Source organism: Nyctereutes procyonoides, unplaced genomic scaffold (genome assembly GCF_905146905.1).
Source record: "Nyctereutes procyonoides isolate TBG_1078 unplaced genomic scaffold, NYPRO_anot_genome, whole genome shotgun sequence".
Classification (NCBI taxonomy): domain Eukaryota; kingdom Metazoa; phylum Chordata; class Mammalia; order Carnivora; family Canidae; genus Nyctereutes; species Nyctereutes procyonoides.
The window spans coordinates 25,863,490-25,882,948 of record NW_026575052.1 but is presented as its reverse complement, the minus strand read 5'-3'; the positions used below and the strand labels follow the sequence as shown (position 1 = coordinate 25,882,948).

General features: G+C 37.7%; 1 protein-coding gene across 1 annotated transcript; it reads left to right on the top strand.

The window, feature by feature from the left end:
- The first annotated feature begins 87 nt into the window (after positions 1-87).
- On the top strand, positions 88-15,860 carry NUDT21 (nudix hydrolase 21). Its single transcript, XM_055332395.1, has 7 exons — positions 88-341; positions 3,298-3,498; positions 4,354-4,417; positions 8,597-8,686; positions 12,937-13,012; positions 13,910-14,024; positions 15,542-15,860. The coding sequence occupies exons 1-7, from the start codon at positions 226-228 to the stop codon at positions 15,561-15,563; spliced, it is 684 nt and encodes a 227-aa protein (XP_055188370.1). The 5' UTR covers positions 88-225; the 3' UTR covers positions 15,564-15,860.
- Positions 15,861-19,459: the final 3,599 nt, after the last annotated feature.

The following is a 19,459-nucleotide window of genomic DNA, read 5'->3' as shown; positions in this document are numbered from 1 at the left end:
CAGCGATTGGCCCAGGGGCGCTTAGCCAAGCAGGCCCCCGCCTCTCCACTTCCTGCCGCCAGAGGCTCCGGATGCACTTCCGGCGTGCCTTCGCCTCCTCTTGGCGCTGTCCTGTTAATGGCGGGTGGCGTCTGCTGAGGGGGACGCAAATAACCGCTGCCGGCGCAGGGAAAGTCTCCCTGCCCGCCCCGCTTCTTCTCGCCGCCAGTACTCGAGCTCGCCAGCATGTCTGTGGTGCCGCCCAATCGCTCGCAAACCGGCTGGCCCCGGGGGGTCAACCAGTTCGGCAACAAGTACATCCAGCAGACCAAGCCCCTCACCCTGGAACGCACCATCAACCTGTAAGTGCGGCCTGGCCCTGGTGCCCCCTCGCGCGCGCCGCCCCTCTTGGTGGGCGCTCCCAGAGACTCCCGAGCTCCTTCCGGCGCGCCCCCGGCGGGCTCCCCGCCTCCCCGCCGCCGCCGCCGCTCCAGACGCGCGCCTTCCTGGGTCCCCACGGGCCGCCTCCCGGGCCTGCTCCGGAGGAGCAGAATAAGGTTGAAGGCCGGAGAATAAGGTTGGCCCCCGTGCCCCTGGATTCAGTCATTCCGGGAAAATCCCAGGTCTGCTTCGGACCCGCCCCTTCCCCACGTCTGCGGAGAGAACCAGCTGCAGAGCTGTTCTTTCTGCCCCGCGTTTATGTTTTCACATCGCGTGTGTGTTTTTATCTGATATGAATGCAGCTCTCACTTTGCTGTAGCAGTGAGCTTTCGAGAGCTAGCTATCATAAGTAGGTTCAGGTTTTTTGGTTTGTTTCTCCCCTCTTGACGGCTTCGTTGGTATTTGAGCTCCGGAATACACCACGTTTGACCCAGGTTCTCGGGGCTGTCCGGCTTACCCTGGGCATCCCCGTCTTCTCCGGCCCAGCGACGGCCGCCGGGCACCCCAGCGAGGGGGGTGGAGACTGCCACCGTTGGGCTTCCATTCCGACCGGAAGGGGACCAGCGTAGCCCCAGAGAGCCCCTTGAGGGCTGCAGCTTTATCTTCAATACTTTTCTGTTCGAACCCTTCAAGCTACTGCATTTCGATGCCACTCTCAAAAGTTGTCTCGCTGCGTCAGGTAATTGGCATTGGGGCTCTGCCTTGCTCAAGAAACTGTCATTATGCTGCTGCTGCTTCCCCCCCCCCCCCAAATCATTTCTGAGAGTTTGTGAGGCACCGTGGTGCTGACCTTGTTGGAAGAAAGTGGCCAGTTTATGCTGGTCGGTGTTTAAAAGGTGCAAGGGTTTACTGATCTGGTGTTTCCATGAGAAACTTTTGATGTCTCTCTATTTTACTTTCAAGTAAATGAACCTTTCCCCTTCAGAAGCGATTTGAAATCGAAGAGATGGTTGTTTTTATGCTTTATTTGGCAAAACAGGTGCTGGCGTGGAAATTTAGATAATAAAAATGTAGAGTTTACGAAATCTGGTAGCTAGATAGATGCGTATATACAAGTTAGTATCTCTAGCTATTACATTAACATAATAGCAGTTTAATTTCATATCTCTTCTTTAAAACATCTTCATAAGATTTCCACGAAGCAGAAAAAGAAAATGCTTTTTTTAAAATGTGACAGCACAGCTTCTGGATTACTTTGAGTGCTAATTAGAACTAGGGCTTGTGGGTTTCCCTTGATTTAACTTCATTATTGGATCAATTTGTATCAAGTTACTATGTAGAATTAATTTGGCGAAATGTTTTTATTTTTGGTCCATTAAAGTTATGGGTTGATCAATTTACAGAACATTTCCTCCTGTATAACTACAGCATTCAGAAAAAAAAAAAAAAGAAAAATCACTGTTGTTAACTCAGTTCATCTGGGTGAATCATAACCTAAGTTGAAAACAAGTCCTTTCTCCCCTACTATACTTTCTTTTGGGAAGTACTGCATGAATGCCTACTTTGTACCAAGCACGGGGCATAACGCTGGATGTGCAGTGGTGAGGAAGTAAGGTACTCCGTGCTTTTCAAAGTTAGCTCACAGTGTGATGGGAATAAAATGCACGCCTCAGCTGGCACTCTGATTTCGTATCTGAACATTCTTACATCTCATTTTGATGGCATCTCTTTATCAATATGAGAGCTGGCTTTGCAGTATAGATACATACAGCTATTCTTAATTCTAACTCAAGTTGTAAGAACAATATGTTAATACATAAAAAATTGCCTGGCACATAGTACTGTGTGAAATTGTTGCAGCTAGTGATGTGTCATATTCAGCGTTGGATGTACTGGGAAGATCCTTAAATTCTTTAAAGCATCCTGGAAATGGTATATGTTAGTTATTTTCGAGCTGCTTCATTCGTGCCTAGAATCTGGCCTTCGTGTTAAGTTTTGACAACCTTGATTTACTTATTTTTTAAAAATAGCTAAGTGGATTAATTATATAGTTGTTGGCTTTTAATGTTAAGTCATTTTAATAGGGGATAGGCAGGTGTCAGAGTGTTCTTACTCAAAGACTTATAATCAACTCTTACCGTAAGGGTTATGGTTGGGGGGTTACAAGGTGGTATGTGTGATTAAATATAAATATGGGATTTTTAGCTATAAGGAAAAATTTGATTTTTACTAGGCAACATGAAAGCTGTCTTAATGTGAGCTATTTCTGAATTCTTGATAAAGGAGAAAATATTCAGATTAGATATGGTGGGCAAAGGATTTGAATGACAAGAAGGGAAGAATAAAGATACTGGATAGAATACATGCAGAAAGTTAAGGTTTATTTAGAGAGCAAAGAAAAGTTCATCTGAGGAGGAAAGGATTGTGCTAGAAAAGTCTGAGGATAGTTGACTGGGAGAAAAAAAGAGATGATGGAAGGTGGTGGCTCACCTTGTAGAAAAAGATTAGTCTTTAGCACCCATAATTAATAGACTTTCTGACTAGGTGAGAAGAGCCCGAGGGGGCATTAGGCATTAGCCAGGTTGGCAATGTTAGTCTAGCAGCCATGATCTAAAACCAGAGGATTACCAGATAATAATAATAATAAGATAGCCACTTATCTAAGCATTTGAGGGCCTTAAGGGTGGTATTATCTATACTTGAAAACTAATGTGTAATGTAGCAGTTTGATGTAATGGAAGCTCTGTCCAAAGAGCTGGATTCTAATCTCTGTTGTTGCATTAACTAGTTGTGTAACTTTGGACAAAATGTGTGTCTCTGAGTACATTATGTGCATTTTTTTTTCTTTTTTACCATGGTTTCTTGTATGTAGTTGGTATCTGTCTTGGTAAATTATGGTCTTCGGTTCTCATGTTAGATATTTGTTTTGGATCACAGGTACCCTCTTACCAATTATACTTTTGGTACAAAAGAGCCCCTCTATGAGAAGGACAGCTCTGTTGCAGCCAGATTTCAGCGCATGAGGGAGGAATTTGATAAAATTGGAATGAGAAGAACTGTAGAAGGGGTTCTGATTGTACATGAGCACCGGCTACCACATGTGTTACTGCTACAACTGGGAACAACTTTCTTCAAATTGTAAGTGTCACTGGAAATTAACAGCTAGACAACTTTTAATAGGATTGCTGTTTTATGCAGGTTTGGAAGACAATTTCAGATTTTAGTCGTTTATTTCTATAAACACTGCTGTTAATGGAGTCTTTAGAAAGAGAAAATCGTTAAGTCCTTTTTTTTCTCCAGCATAGTGCTCATTTAGTGCCTAACTAGCTATCTGCATGTTTCTGTATTTGTTGTTAGTAACTGAGCGTGATAGAAACCCCATGAAGCAAATTAGTCCAACTTCAGTTTCTAAATGTCATTGTAGCATTATTAAGAACAATTGGTATTTCTTTCTTAGGATGAATGGTGTTTCCCATTCTTAAAATAACTTACATTTTTATAGGTAACTGTTTATTTTTATCATTTAAACTCATAAATACCTCCATATTATACATTTAGTGCATAGTTGTTTGACCAGATTGTGTGTACCACAAAGAGAGGACTCAAGTCCTTAGATTGAAATTCTTGAAGACTGTCTCATTCTTCAGACCTAAAGAATGTGGTCTGTTGCTTCTTTGGGCATTTCTAGAATCCATTATGACCAGGCACCTTCCAGAGAGAAAAGATTGGGATAGACTGGTGGCAGAAATTGTTATGTTATCTTGTTTGTTTAAAACTAAGGTTTGTGTATGGTTAGTCTGGTGAAGTAATATTATGAATTCAACTTTCTAGTACATTCTTCCCCTTCCCTTTGACATTTGTTTGTTTGATTGCCTTATGTGACATTGAAATATGTGTTATTCAGTTACATGATAGAGATGACTATTATTGTCTTGTTCCTGTTATCCTAAAATTGTATTAAGTTGAAAGCTGAAATTCTTAACCTTTATACAGACCTGGTGGTGAGCTTAACCCAGGAGAAGATGAAGTTGAAGGACTAAAACGCTTAATGACCGAGGTATTTCTCCATTTAACCACTTTGGCGGTTTTATCCTTGCCTATCTGAACATCCAACAACTGAATGGATAACTAGGCTTTTTATCTTTTTATTTTTTTAATTTATTTTGACTAGTTTTCAATAAATAAAACCTAAGAACCAAGTGCCAAGTGTTAGTACTATGTTTATTTTCTGCAGTTTGAATTTGTACTTAACCTTTTTTTTACATTGAAGTGTTGGTGTAACAATAATGGTTAGTAAAAGCCAACATTCATTGAGTACTTACTGCCCTAGCCACTGTTCTGAGTGCTTTATAGGCAGTAGCTCCTTCAACTATCACAACAGCCCTAGGGAGAAGTACTGTTATTAGTCCCAATTTACCGTTTGGGATACTGGGCACAGAGAGTTCAAGTAACTTGCTTGATATTTACATCTATGTCATGGAGCTGGAGATTGGAATGTACTTTAGTTTTGTTGCGGTGTAGGCCGCTATGGGGTTTTGGAAAGACTGATTCCTTTTAATACCTCTTTTCATTTTTGCACATATCTTTTAGGCTTTATGCAAATTGTACTACCTTTTAAAAGTCACTGTAATGTATGTCTCTAAAGACTTGAGGCCAAATGCATAGATGCTTGAGGTTTTGAGATTGCAGGGTGTTTGTATTATTATTTTTCTTTTTTTAGCACAAATCCTTCCCTCTTTAATTACAAAACTAACACACATTGTGTACAAAACCCTTGGCAAATACAGAAAAGCAGGAGGAGAAACAAAACTAAAATCACCTGCAATTCTGCTACTTTGATGTATTGGTTTATCTTTTCAGTATTTTTTTTTCATATTTTTAAATTTAAATTCAATTTCCAGTATTTTTTTAAGTACCTTATAACTTCTAAATATTGTGCTGTGCTTGTACTTCCATTTACATGTGGTTGATTGAACTTACTTGCTTAACTCAGCTGCTTCTCAAAAATCCGCCAAAAAGGAAGTAAAGGGGTTTTTAAAAGATAGAAATTCAGTGGGATTGAAGGAGTATAAGATGCGACAAATTACAAAAAAAAAGGATTTTTAGAAGCTAGAAAACAGATGGGCAAATCACATCTGACTTAGCAGAAACCTCAGCCCAGCAGGAGGGTAGTCCAGGACCTAGCACTGTATAATGCCAGAAGAGCTAAGGAATTGAAGTGCCAGGTGCCCATGAAATGGGGCATGCATGGACTAGAAACTGGATTGATTGACAGTCTGTATTTCTATGTCTAGATTGTCTTCCAGTTAAAGACTGGCTGGTGATTGAGTGTTAGTAGAGATTAACTCAGAGAACATGAAGAATGAAGAAGTAGAAGGGATGAGAATACATGAGAGTTTACATCCTGAATAGTGAGACTTCTAGACTTCTACTACGCTGATAGACCTGTGACAAGTAGGCCTATATACCCCAGGCTGACGGCTGGAGGTTTTGTTTCTGGAGAAAGTGACCAGTCCAAAAATCCCCCCTCCAGATGATGATAATTGGGAATCTTCCCAAAGTATAGTGTGGTCCTATCACTCAGAGGTGACAGCTGAGCATCTTACTGCTTTACTCTTAATTGTGAGCCAGGCTTTTGGAGAAAGTGTCTTAACAAGAAAAAGATCAAAAGAAACAAGTGGAATTCAACAGAAACAAAATTCAGCAATCAGTAAAATCACGATTAATATTCTTGGTGTGATGAAAGTTCAGCTGTGGGCATTGGGCTGTAAAAAGGACTATTCAGCCAATAAGAAAGAACCCATGAGTATTAAAAAAAATGTTAGAAACAAAACATTCAGTAGAGGATTAAAAGATTGACTTGAGGAAATCTAGAAAGTAGGATGAAAAGGTAAAACAGGTGAAAAAAGAGAAAATTAGTGGATCATTCTAGAAGGACCAAAATAGATTATAGATAGTGTAGAGAAAGAATATCAAAGCAATAATTCAAGAAAATTGCCCAAACTTAAAAAGCATGAGTTTTCAGATCAAAAGACCTATCGGCCTGCTCTCTATAATGAATGTTAAAAGTTTAAATCAGTAAGTTTAAATCACTAAAGACCAGATCCTAAAAACTGGTTCCAGAGTTGGAGAGAGGAGGGCAGACATGAAGGTAGATACAAAGCATCAAAATCAGAAATGATACTGACTTTCTAGATATAAAACTGGAAGTTAAAAGGTCTTGGAACATGCCTTCATTAATTCTAAGAGAACATGATTTCTGTCATAGAATTTTCTGTCTTATCAAACCGTAAATCAAGTGCAGGTAAAATTTTTTCCAGACATAGAGTTTCTAGAAATATATCTCTTATACCTTTCTCAGGAAACTACTGGGGGGGTATTCACCACCAAAATGAAAGAAAAAAGTCAGAAGATACGAGATTCAGAGTATAGAAAGGATCTAACAACACAGGAGGGAGGCAAAGGAAAGCCCTAGGATTCCAGTTTCCAGGCAGAGCTGAGAGCATGTATAGACTGGAGAATGATTATAGAAAGTGTCCCTTAGGGGGGAAAAAATGAAATTGACAGAATACTTGACATTTGAATTGAGAAGAAATTTAAGTTCTGGGGCAAATGTGGACATGAGATAGTGATAGTGAATGAAATTCGAATGAAACAGTTAACTCTAAAAGAAAAGAATAAAAATAAAAAGTAAAAGAATAGTTGTAAGAAAATGCAGTTATAGTTTATTAAACACTCTGGTGTGTCTGAGTCACCTGGTCATAACTTAAATACCACATGTAGACTTAATCGAGTATTGATAATAGAAGAATGGTAGAAGAGAAAGTAAAAAATGGAGGATATAGTTTTAAAATTCAAATTCTCACCCATAGTAGAGGGTGTTAATTGCTTTTTTCTTTAGGTTTATGAAAATGTAATCAAGAAATGATACAAAAAATACATTAAAAGTGTAATTATAATGGAAAAACCTGATAAATAATACCTCAGCCAGATGATCAAGGTTAAGATCAGTGAAAAGTTATATTCATATAATGTGCCCTCAACATGATATGATGAGAGTGGTACTTCACAGTGGTACTTGGTGGTCTTCCACTCCAGACTCCCCAGAATCCATAATCCCAGTCTAATTGAGGGGCTTGTTACAAAATATCTGATTAGTATTCCTCAAAACTGAAGATTATAAAAAACAGGGAACCTAAGAAACTGTTACACAGTCTACAGAAAAAATTACAACCTAATTTTATGTAGTAGCCTATAGGAGATTCTGGGCCTGGAAAAGTATATTAGTTAAAAACTAAGAATATCTGAATAAAGTATGTACTTTTGGTTAAAAATAAAGTAGCAGTATTGGTTCATTCATTAGTTGTGACAAATGTGCTGTGGTAATGTAAGATGTTAATACGGGAAACTGGATGTGGAATACATAGGAAATCTGTACCATCTTTGCATTTTTTCTATAAATCTAAAACTAAAACAGTTTGGTTTTTTGTTTCAAATTTTTATTTAAATTCTAGTTAGTTAATATACAGTGTTTCTAGTTTTAGGAGTAGAATTTAGTTATTCATCATTTATGTATAATACCCAGTGTGCATCACAAGTGCCCTCCTTAATACCCATCACCCATTTAGCTTATCCCTCCAGTCGCAGCCCACCTCCTTTTGCCTCCCCTTTAGCAACCTTCTGAAACTAAATCAGTTTATTTAAAAACGGGGAATGCTTGTAAAAATAAGAGATGAGTACGGGGAAAACCGCTAAAGAGTTGAAAGTTGTAGTCAATGGAAATGGGGAAAGTGGGTCAGGGAACTGCTGTTTCTCATAAACCTTGCAGAACGGTGTTTGACCAATTAAAGCATATAGAGTAAAATTTTGATTAAAATAAGTTTAATATGCTATACAGATTTATAAAGGTGAAACCGTTTTTTTCTATAATTTAGTTAGCTGGTGATTTACACAAGCTACAGCTTGATTCTAGAGAAACTATTTTATGTATGGCATTGGGCAATATGAGTAGCTGGTTTTTCATGTGAGGCCAGGGCATAACAATAGATTTGTTGGTCCTATATAGTTATGTCGATGCTAGATTGCCATTTTGGAACTAATAGTTATGTCTTGGGCCAAGTAACACAGATAATAATAGACAAAAAATTATGAAGAGGAAATCTATCTTCACAAAAGAAGGATATTGAAGGGTAGGTAGATTTAGTTGTTTACTAGCTGTATTACTTCTTTTGGGCAGATACTGGGTCGTCAAGATGGAGTCCTGCAAGACTGGGTCATTGATGACTGCATTGGTAACTGGTGGAGACCAAACTTTGAACCTCCTCAGGTCAGTGCTCATTTATATTTGCCAGCATTTGGGAAAGTAGAAAAATACTTTAATTCCAGCCTTTTGAAAAGAGTATGGTAGAATTTGACTTTCTCATTCATTTAGATAAAAAATTCAAAAGCTAAGCATTGTTATCTTTTAAAGGAAAATTTAACACATAAAAAAGTGGAAATAGTAAAAGTACATGAATCCCATTATCTGTCATCCATCTTCAACAGACAGCAACTTGTGGTCAGACTTCACCTGCCACTCCTTTTCCCTTGCCCTCACCTTGGAATATTCTGGAGCAAATCCTAGGCATCATGTTAAATGTAAATATTTCAGTGTGCATCTCTAGAACATAAGGATCTCTTTAAAGATATAACACAGTACACATTCTCACACTAAAATTATCATAATATATCATTAATTATGTATATCTCTGACTAGTATCAAGTTTTATTTTTGTTTTCTTATTTGTTTAAATTAGGATAGTCTCTTAAGTCTCTTGGCTGGTTGGCTTCCTAATTCTCTTTTTGTTTTCCTTGTAATTTATTTGTTCATGAAAACAAGCTATTTAAAGTCCTTTGTGTTCCCATTGCTGATTGCATCTGCCTGTTGTCATTGAACATGGAGTTCTTTGGCTTCTGTCCTATAAATTGGTAGTTAGATCAAGAGACTAGATTTGGCTGGTGGAGGAGTATAAGGATCACCATAGGGATATATTGTTTATCTATTGCTGCATAATAATTACCCCCTACTAAGTGGGTAACTTAAAACAGCAGACATTGGTTATCTTCATTTCTCAGGGTCAGGCATCTGGGAGCTGTCTAGCTGGGTAGTTCTGGCTCATGGTGTGTCATGAAGTTATGGTTAGGCTGTCACCTGCGATTGTGTCACCTCAAGGCTGGACTGGAGCTGAAGGATTCCATCCTGGGTTCACACATGTGTTTGTTAGCAGGCCTCTCTTCCTGTACTGTTAAACTGAAGGCTTCATTTCCTTGTCCGGTGTTGACTGGAGGCCTCTCTCCTTTACTGTGAGACTGTTTCCACAGGGTGATTCCCAGTAAGGCAGCTGGCTTCTCCTAGAGCTTGAGATCCAAGATAGAGACGTGATCCTAGTGAGAGAGAGTATGCCCACGTAGGAAGCTGTGGTCTGTATAACCTACCTAATCTTGGCAGTGACATACCATCACTTCTGCTTGGTCACACAAGCCAACATTGTACATAGTGGGAGGGGACTACACAAAGGTGTGTGGATACCAGGAGACAGCCATTGGGAGTCATCTTGGAGGATGGCCCTCACAGATGGTATCATGCACTTCCATTAGAAGTTTTATAATGTCTGGTTGTCTCTTTTTGTAATGTTAGCAGCTCATTGATAATAGTTTCTTAGGTTTATTAATTCATTAGGGTTGTGATCTTTTTATTAAGGGAAACTTCTCTTATCAACCATTTGGTTACCCTGAGGTATAATTTGTGTAGGAAGAACATATACTTCTTTTCAGAAGAATGAATTAATTTATTAGCATCCTCCAAAGACTTTATTCAAAGGAAAGAATAAGACAAAGACTTGGGTATAGACAGTTTGTTTGGGAAGTGATCCCAGAAGGTAGTAGACTAACAAGACTGATAGGAGAGGGAGACAAGAAACAGCAGTAGTCAAAAGAAAGAAAGGAAGGGAAGGAAAGGCACATAATTGATTTTATTACACCTATGGGCAATTGGATTGATCCTGCTAAGGACTGTGAGGAACCATGGGGAATCTACCTTAAAATTGTTCCATCAGAAGAGTGGAAGGCTGGAGACTCCTACTCCATTGGATGAGGGTTGTATTAACTCCCTTGCACTGTCATGTTGAGTCTGAGGACTGATTTTCTGGGGCATTGGAAATGCTTTGAGGCTGAAAAGCAGAGAGTGAGACAGTGGCAGCAAATTGGGAGCTTTCTGGCACTTTCTAACACAACTGCCCTCTGAAATCTGAGAGGGGGATGAGATCTGAGGTGGGTGGTGATAAGGGGCACATAAAGCATCTATTTTGGTGACTTTTAGAGTGTCATATGACTTCATGGATTTAAATATATTCCTTGTGTTTTAATCCATTGTAATGATTAATAATGGTACTGATACTCAAATTTTCTTACCTTTAACTGATGGGAGCCTCAGATTCTGAATCCTATTGACAAGGCTCTGTGACTTGGATGGCTTCTTTGTATATATAGCAAGATGTTTCAGGTTAAGAGTTATGGAAAATGTTAGCCAAGCAAAAGATGACTATGTCTGTCTTCTTCCTTATAGCTGAGGATAGGAAGAGAAGGCACTGTGGAAGCTGTTGCTATTACTCAGTACCTGAAAATTGTCTTGGCTTTAAGAAAGTATAATCTCACCTGGAAATAGTGGAGTTCCTGGTCCAAACATAAAACGGTTATTGTTAATGGGGTATTTTGTTTTGTTTTGTTTTGTTTTGTTTTGTTTCCTGAACATTCTTTGATCAAATTGGAAGCTCAGTAATTTAACACAAAAGTTTTCCAGGCTACTTTCTGAATACTCTCATTCAGCTTCCCTACCAGAGTCCTAAGACAGTTCCCTTAATTGACTGAATCCTAGGATTGGTTCTGCTAGTGTGAGATGTAGCTAAGCGTTGTGTGTTTATTTAATACACTTGGAGTATTGGTTAGGTGTCAGTGGGAAAAGAGCATAACACTATCTGCTTTTTGTATAAAATGTGGTTGGTTTAAAAAAAAAACTCTGAGGGGATTCTTGGGTGGCTCAGCGGTTTGGTGCCTGCCTTTGGCCCGAGGCGCGATCCTGGTGTCCGGGATCGGGTCCCATGTCAGGCTCCCGGCATGGAGCCTGCTTGTCCCCCTGCCTGTGTCTCTGCGCCTCTCTCTCTCTCTCTCTTTCTGTGTGTGTGTCTATCATGAATGAATGAATGAATGAATGAATGAATGAATGAATAAATAAATCTTAAAAAACTTGCAAGATGAAGACTGCAGAAGAAAGGATTAGAAGAAAAGGAACATATATAGTCATGAGTAGAAGAAAATTGGGGTAATGCCAGTCACTTTGATTTGGTCATGGTTTGGGTGCTTTTGTTGTATGTAAACCACAGGTGTCCTCTAGCCCATGTTCTTCGAACTCCTACTCACATTTTTATCTGTCATTGCCAGTGTGCCTGGTTTTCATGAGTGTTAGGGCACCTCCAAAGCCTAGGACAATTGTCTTCATTCATCATACGTTAGGGATGGCTCTTGTGTATAGTTATTCTAACTTGAATACTGGGATATCCATCCAATTGGGTAGCATAGTGGGAATTAACAGGCTTCTATAGTTAGATCAGGGTTGAATAGATGAGATTGAATCCTGGTGTCACTACTTAGTTGTGTAGTCTTGGGAAGGACATGTCGCTTCTCAGTTTAAGCACTTGCATAAAATGCAGATGATGTTTCCTCCTTTTGGCTGTCTCTGTTTTATCCTGTTCTCCCCTTATATCCATCTTCAGCATTTTTTAATTACCCACCCCTCAAATACAACTTCCATAGCCAAAGTAGATTTTTCCTAATGTATGTGGGGAGGTAGAGGTAAGCTGTCTCAGACTTTTCAAGTTCGCTATGCTAGAATTCTTTCTGAGGTAGCAACCTCCCCTCTCTAATTCTCTTTAGAATCCCTTAAATTCTCCGAAATATTTTCTCCATTTTTACAAGCAACTTGATTCTCTCTAGCTCATCAGTGACTCTCTTCACTGAGATGGCTCATCTGGTGTTCCTGAAGAGTGTGTCTTGTATGTGTGTTGGGGGTCATGCATTGTTGGGGGAGGAGTGTCTTGTCAAATACCTCATTCAAAACAACTTTTATTAGAAGTGCTACTTAACGTCAGACTTCATTGGATTGTAAATACATTCCTCAAGCTGTAAATCTTGTGACTACATATTTAATTGACTTGAATGGTTGAATAGTTTATTACCCATTATGTTGTATTAAGCATTTATCTATTAGAACATCTGTTAAGTACCAGGTTCTCATAAAGGGAAGACTAGAAAGAGTTTTGTTTCTCCTAACAGTTTATGCTGTATTGGGAAAGAAACATACAAAGAAATAAATGAAATCACAGGATTAATGTTAAATAAAATTGTGTTGGGATTATGAGGAACTTAGTCTCAGAGGGTTAATACTTGATCTTAACGTCTGAAATGGGAGAAATTGATACATAAAGGCATAGAGATATGAGGGATGTCTTGGCAAATACAAATTTTTCTCTTTTGTGCTTTTAGTATCCATATATTCCTGCACATATTACAAAACCTAAGGAACATAAGAAGTTGTTTTTGGTTCAACTTCAAGAGAAAGGTAAGTTATTTTGTTTTTGAAACAGCAATCTAAAAACTTTTGTAGCGTAATTTCAAGAATACTTTTATTTGTGTTTTCTCCAAGTTCCTTGAATTTTTGGATTTATTGTGAAAATAAAAACACATACTATGTATATACAGAATTAACTAGTGGCCTTTTTAAAAAGATTTATGATTATTTAAAATTATTAATAAAAGATTAATTTATTTTGAGAGAGAGAGAGTGTGCACATGTGCACACACGTGAGTAGGGAGAGGGCAGAGGCAGAGGGAGAGAGAATCTTATGAAGACTCCATACTGAGTGCAGGGGTCTGAGCCAAAATCAAGTGTCAAATGTTTGTCGGATGCTTAGCCTGCTGAGACACCCAGGTGTGTCCCAGAATTAACTAGTTTTTCTCATAGGTGTGCCAGTCATGCTATAGGGAGGAAAGTAAATTTAACTGGAGCCTAACTACCAGATTGTAGTATTTTAAAATAACTGTTCAGCTTCTGGTACTGATAATTCACATTGTGATAAACTGAAACTTTGAAGGAGACAGATGAATTAATTTTTTAAATACCATCTTTAGGCCTGTTGTACATTTTAACACAATTATTTCTTGTCATAGTCTTAAAAATAGAATTCAAAACATATAAACCTGAAGCTTCTCTTCTCTGCTTGCTCCCCTTGTTCTTTGTCCTGCCCTTGCTCCCACCACTTACAAGGTGCTCTTGCTTGTTAACAACATGGACTCTAAACTTTGCTTGAAAGATACAACCAGAATGTATTAAAGAGAATTCTCTCTTTCCTCAAAAGTTTTTCAAATGTAAAACTGGTGATTACTGTATATAAATGAAGTGCAAGCAGTGATTATGTAAGAAATTATAGAAAATGAGTACTGTTTTGTTTTATTTTAGCCTTGTTTGCAGTCCCTAAAAATTACAAGCTTGTAGCTGCACCGTTGTTTGAATTGTATGACAATGCCCCAGGATATGGACCCATCATTTCTAGTCTCCCTCAGCTTCTGAGCAGGTATGGAAAGTTGAACAATTTTGTGGCTGATTTATCTAAATTGCCAGATTTAAAATGTTCTGAGCTGCTTGAGAAGGGATAGTTAAATTCTGGTCTTTAAGGAAACTAAGACCGTAGGTGGATTCTTACTTCACAGTCAAGCCATATTAATGACTGACTAAAAGTCTCCCCAGACTCCAAGTTGCAGCATGACATTCTGGTATTTGTGTGAATGCTCTTCCCCACATTTGATATTTTTGACACTGTTAAGTTTGAAGTCTTCATTCAAAGAAGAGATGGTACCATGGCAATAAGCACTGTATAATAAAATAAGGGGAATTATCTTTATGAAAATGTGGAGAGTTGAATTTCTTGGTGTAATGTGTTCTCTTTCCTCATTGAAATGTGCTGTATTTAGGTCATTTGGGATATGTGGGATTAAGTCTTGAATTTTATATTCTTGGAGTTTGGTTTTTTGTTTTGCTTTTGGCAGATATCTAAGAAATGCCTTTTTAGAAAAGTTGACTTGTATTGGTTGAGGTTCTTAGAGTCTTCTATATAGATAGGAATCAGAAAACAATGTAGTAGCTAAGAATACAGATGCTGCAGGCAGTGCTTGGATTTGAATTCCACCTTTTTTTTTTTTAAAAAAAAATTATTTATTCATGAAAGAGAGAGAGAGAGAGAGAGAGAAAGAGGCAGAAGGAGAAGCAGGCTCCATGCAGGGAGCCCGATGTGGGACTCGATCCTGGGTCTCTAGGATCATGCCCTGGGCCAAAGGCAGGTGCCAAACTGTTGAGCCACCCAGGGATCCCCTGAATTCCACCTTTAATAATTTCTGGCAGTGTGACCTTGGACAAATGATTATACCTGTTTGCTTATTTCTTCACCTGTAAATCAGGGTAGTTGTCCCCACTTCATAGAATTGTGAGGAGCAAGTGAGAAAAATGCATACTACAAAGTGCTTAGAACAGTGCCAGGCACCTGGTAAATGCTTAATAAATAATTAGTTCGAAAACAGTTCCAATAGTGATTTTAGCCTTCTGTGAAAGCTTGTTGAGCACGAAATTGGTTCTGCTTTGTTAATCTAATCAAACATTGTCTTTGGCTCCTCTTTGGTTTGTTGATGGGTTAAAAGTTGAAGTATGAGATATGAAAAAGTCATATTATTCATTTATTTGAACACTGCCTATCAGGTATCAGGAACTGTGCTGAGTGGCATAATACAATGAGGTATAAAAGTTTTCCTTCCTTCAAGGAACTTGTTAGTGGATGATTAATCAAAATGTACACTCTTAAATTCTTTTTTGATTGTAAGTATTCAACAACACTATTATTTAATAATGGTGTAAGATGAGACAGGTGAGAGAAAAGGGGTATCTTGGTTTAGAAAATGCCAAAAATGTCAAAGGAGCGTAGAAATCTCCAAATTTCTTTATCATCTGAGGTAAAAACAAAAACAACAACAACAAAAAAAAACAAAAAACTTTGCAAATAATGCTGTTTTTAATAAAGATATTGTTCTTTCTAAAATTCAGGTTCAATTTTATATACAACTGAATTCCTGCACAGTGGAGAAGTAAAAGAAGCCGTCTCTGTGAGCACAGCTATACACAGTGTAGAATAAACCTGGTAGAAAAGTTCTTTTGGTTTTTATCTCTTTCCCAATCCCTAAATTGCTACCTACTTTCTGTTGTTTGAATAGTAAAGTTAATATGAAGAACTAGATAGTGGTGTAAACAAATGTGATAATGTTTAATTTACTTTTGGTTCTCTTACTTTTTTGTACAACATTAAAGAATATGAACTTCTTTCTATTTGTATTTTTTTTTCCACATTAAACTTGTAAAATTCTTACAGTGAGGACTGGCTTTTTTTTTACCCCCTTCCACTTCTAGACTGGTGGTATTAAGAGACAATGGCAGGTTTAAGGCAGTCGAGTATTTGGGACCCTTGTTTTGATGCCATTTTTGGGGATTATACTCCCAACAAGACTGGGTTCTAGACTATTGTGATTGAGGAACTTCTCTTACTTTTGGGAATTAGATTTGCTTAATGGAGTCCTAAGGTACAACTCCTGAAACAAATCATATACTTGGAGTTATACTACAACAGAGCTCCCAGTATATTACTGACTGGTACATTTCATATTGATGTATTCAGACCTTTGTTCACAAGCAACAGATCTTAAACATATGGGAAGCCATTCAAATTGGCTAGATTGGGGAAATTTATGGGAATTGATATAAAAAGAGACCTATTGAGAGCGGACTGAGAGACTCTTTTCCTTCATATAATGGGGGTATTAATTATCTGTGTTGAGAAATTATGTGTTTTAGTTATTCTCAGAGCCCTAATAAAATGTGATCTGTGAAGGAAGTTTTTAAAAATGGGTCTGTGTTAGGTTTTGAACTCTTGGATTGCAAAGTTGGTTACTTCAGTTTATATCCATAGAAAGGAAAATTTGATTTTAGCAAGTGACAAGCCTTTTCAGAAACATTTTGGAATAATTTGAATCAACTGAAATCTAAGGACAGAATAGGGGATGAGTTTTGTCAGCCTAAGAAGGGGAAAATATCAAATTTTAAAAGTTCTTTAAAACAACACCGCTACATTAGGATCAAGTTTTGGGGAATAAAAAATGAATCTTGGAGCAAAGGAGTTTGCTGGCTGTATCATTGCTTAATGGTCCAAGTATGTCATGTATGCCTTATAAGTATATTGACTATAGGCTTAATGAAAAGGAGATCTTGTAAGATACAGCTACTTAAGAGAGATTCCTGTAGTTTTTAAGAGATTGACAGAAATGAACTTTTGATTATTCTTATATCATCATCATACCAATCACAGGCCTGGTCTCCTGAATATTGGGTGAATTGAAAGGCATTTTGTAAATTCTTCCTTATTTAGACTTGAGAAAATCCTATCAAGAGCAACTGTATGAATAGAGGTTCAAGTTTACTTAGCTGAAGTCCTGTCAAGCCTTCACAAGGTTATATGTCAAGTAGTGATTGTGACCATGCTTATGCTTAATAGTAGATGAGCACCAGACTCTAGGACCAAAAATGACTTGTGATTTCCTTTGAAAAAGCCACTAATTCTGTGGATAGTCCTCTTCCCTTAAGGGCTAATAATTCTGTCCCTGTGGTTTATATTAGCATATTTATTACTTACTGTAGTTTTACTGGTGAATTCAATGATTAGCTGAGCCTTATCAAGGTTGCAGAAGGCAGATATGGAAACAGCTTGTTCCAGCCCACCTTCTATGGTTGCCTTTGGCATCCAAGTGTAAAGCTGTAGTAACCACATTTCAGATGCACTAGCGCTTGCCATTTGGGGAGGATGGGATGAGGTGGACTTGATATTATAAAATGCTGTTTAAGTTGAAGAGATCTGATTTGGGCTACTCATATTCTTTGTAATACAAGCTTTGACCTAGAAATGAATTCTTGATCAATACTTTGCAGTAAGTGCTTGAGTCAGTCATCTATATGTTGGGGCCCAGGTGAGAAAAACCTTTGATTTAAGGTGGCTGGGTTCCTAACTTTACAATGTTAAAATGTCTGGTTTTGAATGTAAAATTGACAGCACACAGATTTTTTTTTTTTAAGCTGTCTTTGAACTAGTCAGCTACAATTGTATCTTAATACTCATGTTTTAGATTTCCTGATGGAGAACTAGGGAATTTAAATCTGATGTATTCCTAGAACATTAGAAGAAGGTACAAGGGATTGTTTAACAATTGTTTCAATGTATTTAAATTCTTAACTGTACTTCTTCAAGAACTAACAGTCTTAAATTGTACATTCCAATTCTCTACATATTAAATACTGAATAATTTTAATGTGAACTCTTGATGGACTGATACGTAGTTTTGAATGCCTCCTGTGTTCCAGACTTGTTTATAAATGAGAGTCCTCTTTTGCATTGTATAAGAACAATATATGCCATGTTGTTTTCCCTGAGTAGTCCAAGTAGTGCATATTCTACATAAATCTACTAAATGGTACTGGAAAATACTTGTTTGGGGGATAAAACTAAAAGTTTTACTCAGATGTTTTCAGTCATTTAGAATTGATACCCCTTTGAAGAAGTGAAATTTGTTTTTTTCCCCAAGTGATGAAGACTTGTGACTTTTTAATAAGTAGATAATATTTAAAATGGCATTATGATAATTTTATGATTTTATACTTTTAACAGATCAATGAGATTTATTTTTTATCATTGTCTTATGTTAGCTTATATGGTTATTATTTTATTAACATGTTCCATTCAATTAGTATTTATTTGGATAAAACATAGCCAGATTAGCCAGTCTGTTTCCTAACATGCTTAATTGAAGTGAGAAGTAGAGGTCCTCCAAATTCAACAGGCCAGCAAGCAAGCAGTGTAAAATTTCCTCTCTTAAATTATGGGACTCTTAAGCTCTCAGGTTTTTAATGACTTTTTTTTTTAAGATTTTAATTTATTTATTCATGAGAGACACAGAGAGAGAGAGAGACAGAGACATAAGCAGAGGGAGAAGCAGGCTCCATGCAGCGAGCCCGATGAGGGACTGGATCCCAGGACCTTGGGATCACGCCCTGAGCCGAAGGCAGGTGCTCAACCGCTGAGCCACCCAGGCGCCCCAATGACTTTGTTTTTTAAGTACTTGCTCTGTCACTTGAGGTGAAATGCTTGGAGTAGCTTTTCCATGTTGGAGTTTCTCAAACTTAATGTTTTCACTGGTTCATGGTGTTTGGGACAGTATGGGCCGATTACTAAGACTGCTTCAGGGGGTGTGTGGTTTGTATGTTGCTTCCCCAGAGAAGTCTTCGTGGTTTTTGACTGTACTACAAGTCCACTTCCATAGCAAAGGTTTGATTTCTTTATAATTATTCCACTTGTTTTGCATCCATTATTATTTGGGTTAAACTGGACTCATTTCAGGTAGTTTGCCTTTGTTGTTCAGATATGTGATGAGAAACATAATACTGTAATTTGACTTGAGCCATAAAATATATTTTAACATTAGCTCATATTTATCAAGCTTGTTTTTGTGAAAAAAACTGAATAAAACCTAAGTAAGTCTTAATGAAGCCAGTTTAGGTGTAATTTGTATTTTAATGATGAATTGTAACCGTAGGACTAGAGAAAAATTGGGAAAATGTATTATGTTCTCTGTTGAGGGAAAGATCAGCACATATAAAAACGTAAAGCTTTTGATAACTGTGTTTACATCCTAGTGTACTAGCATCATTTATGGTTTGGCTTTGAGAATTTTTATGGCATTACACTTACAGAAAATGTATAAAGGAAACTGAAGTTTTGGTTATATTTTTATATTTGTAAAGTAAAAGTTTGATTAAAATGGTCACTTTTTTTTAAATTTTATTTTATTGTCACTTCAATTAAAAAAATAAAACAGAATGATTCCTTGTGTGTGGCTACTACCCTTAGTGTGCCATTAGAAATCC